The 6,000-nt window shown below is 40.2% G+C and overlaps 1 protein-coding gene across 1 annotated transcript in view; it reads left to right on the top strand.

Annotated features, from left to right (window-relative positions):
• Positions 1-3,718, top strand: part of sparcl2 (SPARC-like 2) — a 44,231-nt gene extending 40,513 nt beyond the window's left edge. Inside the window, exons 8-9 of the mRNA XM_076987801.1 lie at positions 3,034-3,128; positions 3,222-3,718. Of these exons, the coding sequence (XP_076843916.1) occupies positions 3,034-3,128; positions 3,222-3,256 (130 nt within the window). The 3' untranslated portion in view covers positions 3,257-3,718. The remainder of the gene's footprint in view (positions 1-3,033; positions 3,129-3,221) is intronic.
• Positions 3,719-6,000: the final 2,282 nt, after the last annotated feature.

Here is a 6,000-nt window from a genome sequence, read left to right on the forward strand (position 1 = left end):
CTATACAACTTAATTAGCTCGGTCCAAACTACACCCTTACTGAATCTTAAAGAACAATGGGAGAAGGATCTAGGTGTGCCCCTGCCCGATGATGACTGGCAGCAAATATTGTATAGGATCCATTCATCATCCTATTGTGCCAGACATGGAATGATCCAATGTAAAGTCTTTCATCGGGTATATTGGACTAAAGTTAGACTTAACAAAATTTACCCAGATGTGGACCCAAAATGTGATCGCTGCCACCAAAGTCCCGCCTCCCTAATACACATGCTCTGGCAGTGCCCATCACTGTTCACGTTCTGGACTGAAATCTTTTCAACACTATCAGAGGTTTTGGAGCTACAGTTTGATCCTAACCCTGTCACAGCCGTATTCGGTGTTACACCACCTGAACTGTTCTTGCCAAAACATCGCTCTGATTTTGTGGCCTTTGTGACCTTATTAGCAAGACGTCTAATTTTATTAAAATGGAAGCTCCCTGCTCCACCCACATATCCCGAGTGGATCAGAGATGTCCTTCGGTATAGTACTCTGGAACGATTTCGATGCACTCTGAACGGTTCTCTCTCCAAATTCGAAATATCATGGAAGCCTTTTTTTGCTTTTATGGAAAAGCTTTCACTTACAGCAATTCCAGAATAACCTCTCTCCCTGTCTTCAAGGCCTGATACGCTGTTGTTGTTCAGAATCGCGTAAAAGACTGATACAGAATAAGATATGGAGTGACGAGCTCCTTGCTTAGCGCCTAGGGACTATGTCTATGTAAGGAGGGGTTGGGGTGTTTTTTTTTATTTATTTTATTTTTTTTTCTCCTCTCTCATTAGTTCACTCACTCTGTGAGATGAATGTGTATGTGTTGTCTTATGAACCTGTGCAATGGAAATCTCTGTAATATATGTACTCTGCTCCCCTATGTTCAGTGTTAAAATTAAAACTGACAATAAAAAGATTTACTCAAAAAAACAATACTATGGGCAAGCCAATACCTAATGAGCAAGCCAAAGGCGACAGTGGCAAGGAAAAACTCCCTAGATGGTGGGGAATAGGAAGAAACCTTGGGAGGACCAAGACTCAAAAGGGAACCCATCCTCCATTGGGCAGCCCGTTAACACACAAATTACACAAAAACAAATTATACAGACGAATACACAAGTTACAAACAAATCACACAATCAGGCTAAGTATAAGGTAACTAGAATGGAAGTTCTGGGTGTTGATATTGTCAATGTAAATGTCTTGTGATGAACGCCAGGTTTTCATTCCATGTCGGAGCGATTATACTGGTATTGTAGGCTCCAACTGCAGTGTTACTCCCCAAGTGAACCTCGGAGAAGAAAGATACATATTTACCACATCACATACAGTAACAGATTATTCAAAGGCCAAACTAAACAGATAAGTCTTTAGTCGAGTTTTAAACATTGACACTGAGTGTCTGAGTCCCGAATAGAGGCAGGAAGATTCTTCCACAGTTGTGGAGCTTTAAAAGAAAAGGCTCTTCCACCTGCTGTGATCTTTTTGATCCTAGGAACAGTTAATAACCCTGCGTCCTGTGAACGAAGTGAACGTGCTGGGTTGTAATGATCAATAAGTTCACTAAGATACTCTGGAGCTAAGCCATGCAGTGTTTTATATGTTAATAAAATTATTTTATAGTCAATACGGAATCTAACTGGCAGCCAATGTAATGACGATAGTACAGGACTAATGTGATCAAATTTTTTAGTTTCCGTTAAAACTTGCGCTGCTGCGTTCTGAACCAGCTGGAGTTTGTTTATCGATTTACCAGAACATCCAGCTAGAATACTATTGCAATAATCTTGGCGAGAGGATATGAATGCATGGATTAGTTTTTCCGCATGACTAGTATTTAATATGTTTCTAATTTTAGCAATGTTGCGTAAGTGAAAGAACGCTACCCTAGTTATATTATTAATGTGTGAATCGAACGAGAGATCTGGGTCTATTGTGACACCTAAGTTCTTTACCTCTGCGCTGGGGGTTATAGTAAAGGAATGTAGATTCAATGCTACATTACATATCTTGTCTCTCGCTGCCATAGACCCAACTATTATTAGCTCTGTTTTATCTGGATTTAGTGCTAGAAAGTTACACGCCATCCAATGTTTTATCTCTTCTACACACTTCTCAATTTCACTGTTTACACCTAAATCATCAGGTTTAGCCGATAAATATAGTTGGGTGTCGTCTGCGTAGGAGTGGAAACTGATGTCATGCTTATGCATGATGTCGTGCTAAGGATAACATGTAAAGTGTAAATAGAAGTGGTCCTAGGACTGTCCCTTGTGGGACACCATATTTAACCTGAACAGATTTAGATGTTTTATTATTAACACTTACACATTGGAAGCGGTCGGTCAGATATGATCTAAACCAGGAGAGTGCAACTCCTTTAATACCTACCGTGTTTTTTAGTCGATCCAGCAAAATGTTGTGGTCTACAGTATCAAAAGCTGCACTAAGATCTAACAGTATAAGGAACGAGATGAGCCCATTATCGGACGATATTAGTAAATCATTCACTACCCTGAGTAAAGCTGTTTCAGTGCTGTGGTTCGGTCTAAACCCTGATTGGAACCTTTCATGGAACCATTTGATTGGAGATAATGGTTTAACTGATTGTAAACTGCTTTTTCTAGAATTTTAGAGATAAATGGGAGATTAGAAATTGGTCTATAGTTGGCTAGAATCTGCGGATCGAGATTCTGTTTTTTAATCAAGGGTCTAATTACGGCGCTTTTTAATTGTTTGTAGGAAGTAGGAAGGGAGACAGCTGTGGCAGATCACCACTGATTGTGAGGGCTCCATCCTGGAATTGGCCTGTGAGCTCCTCCTTGTGGTGGCAGGAGGAATCACACTGGAGCCAACCCTGACAAGAAAAGTTTCTTTTGTTGATTGTAGTAAAATCGACGAGTGTGATTTGACCTGGAAATGTATTGCACTTCTGTTGTACATTAACACTGCAATCTTTACATACATTGTTTGGATGACCATGATTTTTGTGTGTAGGTCATGTGACAGAAACAGGAATAAGAAGGTTACTCTGAGGGAGTGGACTTCCTGCTTGGTGAATCGCTCCGAGAAATGGTTTCAGAATTTCATGTGTAAGTGATAATCATTTTTCCATATTGTTGTGTCAACATCTTTCATCACTACTCTTTATATCTCCATTCCTGAAGCTCATGTCTTCTGTGCAGCTGTGAGGATGGGCTCCTCTAAGATCTGTCGTTGACAGCTATGGCAGCACCAGTTTCTCTGCTAACGATCCAGAACATGAAGGATGAGAACGAGAAGTCATGATCTGTAAAATACATTAAACATTATTCATTTACTCAGTCATATTCTGTAAAATACATTAAATACTTCATTTACTCTGCTGACCTTTAACACGGAATATAAATGCACCATAAAGGCAATGGCACCATGATAATACAAATATATGAATGTATATGAATGTATATGTATGTATGTACAGTGTATGCATATATATGTGTAACGCAGCATACGCTGCCGAGTGAGGAGGCGGACACAAACGCTGAGGAGAGCCAGATTTATTAAGGGGAATTCCATATCCATGGTCCTTAAAACGGGAAAGACAGGGACTATAAATACACAACGCTAACAAGACACAGGTGGAAACACTGACGACACGGGCGTGGCAGACGGAGCAAAACCATGACAACGACAAGGAGGGATCGACAAGCAGGGAACAACACAGGCACGAGGAACAGGGAACCGGAAGAGGGCGCGTAGCCCTACGTGACAATATGACAATATATAGGGCTACGCACCCTCTTCCGGTATGTATATACATACATATTGCCACGTAGGGCTACGCGCCCTCTTCCGGTTCCCTATTCCTCGTGCCTGTGTTGTTCCCTGCTTGTCGCCATCACCATCCCTCCATTAATCACCATCTCTCTAATAATCCCTATCCCTACCACTATATATATATATATATATATATATATATATATATATATATATATATAATGTGAGTGTGTGTGTGTGTGTATATGTGTGTGTGTATGTGTGTGTGTGTGTGTGTGTGTGTGTGTGTGTGTGTGTATGTATATGTGAATGTGTGTGTGTGTGTGTGTGTGTGTGTGTGGTGAACTGTTCATGTTCCTGCTTACCTAGAGGATACACAGCTTTTTGGTTACTGTAATTGATAGAGAGGTGGTGAATAATAGAGGGATCATAATTAATGGAGGGATGGTGATTATTAGAGGCATTATTATTAATGGAGGGATAGTGATTATTAGAGGGATGGTGATTATTAGAGAGATGGTGATTAATGGAGGGATGGTGATGGTGATTATTAGAGGCATTATTATTAATGGAGGCATAGTGATTATTAGAGGGATGGTGATTATTAGAGAGATGGTGATTAATGGAGGGATGGTGATGGTGATTATTAGAGGCATTATTATTACTGGAAGGATGATGATTAATAGAGGGATGAGGATTAATAGAGAGATGGTGATTATTAGAGGGATGATGATTATTAAAGTGATGGTGATTAATGGAGGAATGATTAATAGAGGGATAGGTGGAGCAGAGACATAAATTATGAATAAATGGGGTAAATCAGTGAATGTATGAAAAAGTATTAAAATCATGTGAAAAGCTGTAATTCCTCAAACTGCAGAATTTAGATTTCCCAAGATTCTCTTTCAGGATTCCCTTAAATAAGTCATGTGTTTGTGTTGGTCTTTTTTCATAGTGGTTTCTTTGCAAATTAAATTTAATGAGGTCAGGATTTCAAATTTCACAGGATTTCACACACACACTAACAGATAAATTTAATTTGCATTGTGCACACATCATACATGCTCTTCCGTTTCTCTGTGGTGTTTGTCTGTTACTGTTTGTGTTTATACAGCATGGATGGCGTCACATCACGTCTCATACGAATCCACTGTGTAAGATGTCAAGATTCCTAATACTCTGATCAGTTTATATGATATAGACAGGATAGTAGTAATAGAAGATATCCACAGCAGGCACAAAAGACCTGAGCCACATCTTAATTTGTCTGCTTTGGCATGCAACTTATAATGGCACATAATAAACGGGTTTTATGGTAAGCTATGCTGCAAAGATATTGTAATGATCACCCCTTGATGACGTCAGTTGTGGTTGCCCTACGAGCGGGCGGGACTTTCTCTTCTGTTCAGTGTTGCCAACTTAGCGACTTTTCAGACCCTCTAGAGACTTTTTGTAGTAAAAAGCGACTAGCGACAAATCTAGTGACTTTTTGTGGTGTTATTAGAGACTTTTGGAGACTCGTATATATATACAGAGACCAGAGGTGGGCAGTAACGAAGTACATTTACTTAAGTACTGTACTTAAGTACAGTTCTTGAGTATTTGTACTTTACTTAAGTTGATTTTTTTTAAAATACTTATGACTTTCACTTCACTACAGTTGAATAACAAATACAGTACTTATCACTCCACTACATTTCTGTCCAGCTCTCGTTACTCGTTACTTCCACACACAACTCTCCTCCCCTCCCCCGATAGTATTTTCACAGGTGACAGCCTATCAGCAATCAAGGATGTGTCTGTGAGGTGTAAAATCAATTTCGGTGTCGCTAGTCGTTCTTTTCTTAAATAACAGCAACATGAGCGGAGACGGCGGTGATGGAGCATGCCAGGGTTGCCAACTTTTCAAGATCGCTTGGAGGGAGATTTGAACCTGGACTTGGTGGCGAGTGTAAATTGTTGATCGGGGGGTGGCGAACGTTACCGGGGCGGTGAAAAATGGACACAAATTAAGTATTATATCGCGATCGCCGGTGGTTGATAGATATAGATCAGAGGTAAATAAACTAGATTTTTTTTCAGCGTGAGATATCGGAACTGTGGCGTGAGAGCGTGTGAAAACGGTCAAATGCGTGTGTCTCACGCTCAATGCGTGAGAGCTGGCAACCCTGGCATGCTCTTTTGCACCCATGGCCGTATCTCGAC

This window comes from Brachyhypopomus gauderio, unplaced genomic scaffold, assembly GCF_052324685.1.
Source record: "Brachyhypopomus gauderio isolate BG-103 unplaced genomic scaffold, BGAUD_0.2 sc56, whole genome shotgun sequence".
NCBI classification, from domain to species: Eukaryota; Metazoa; Chordata; class Actinopteri; order Gymnotiformes; family Hypopomidae; genus Brachyhypopomus; species Brachyhypopomus gauderio.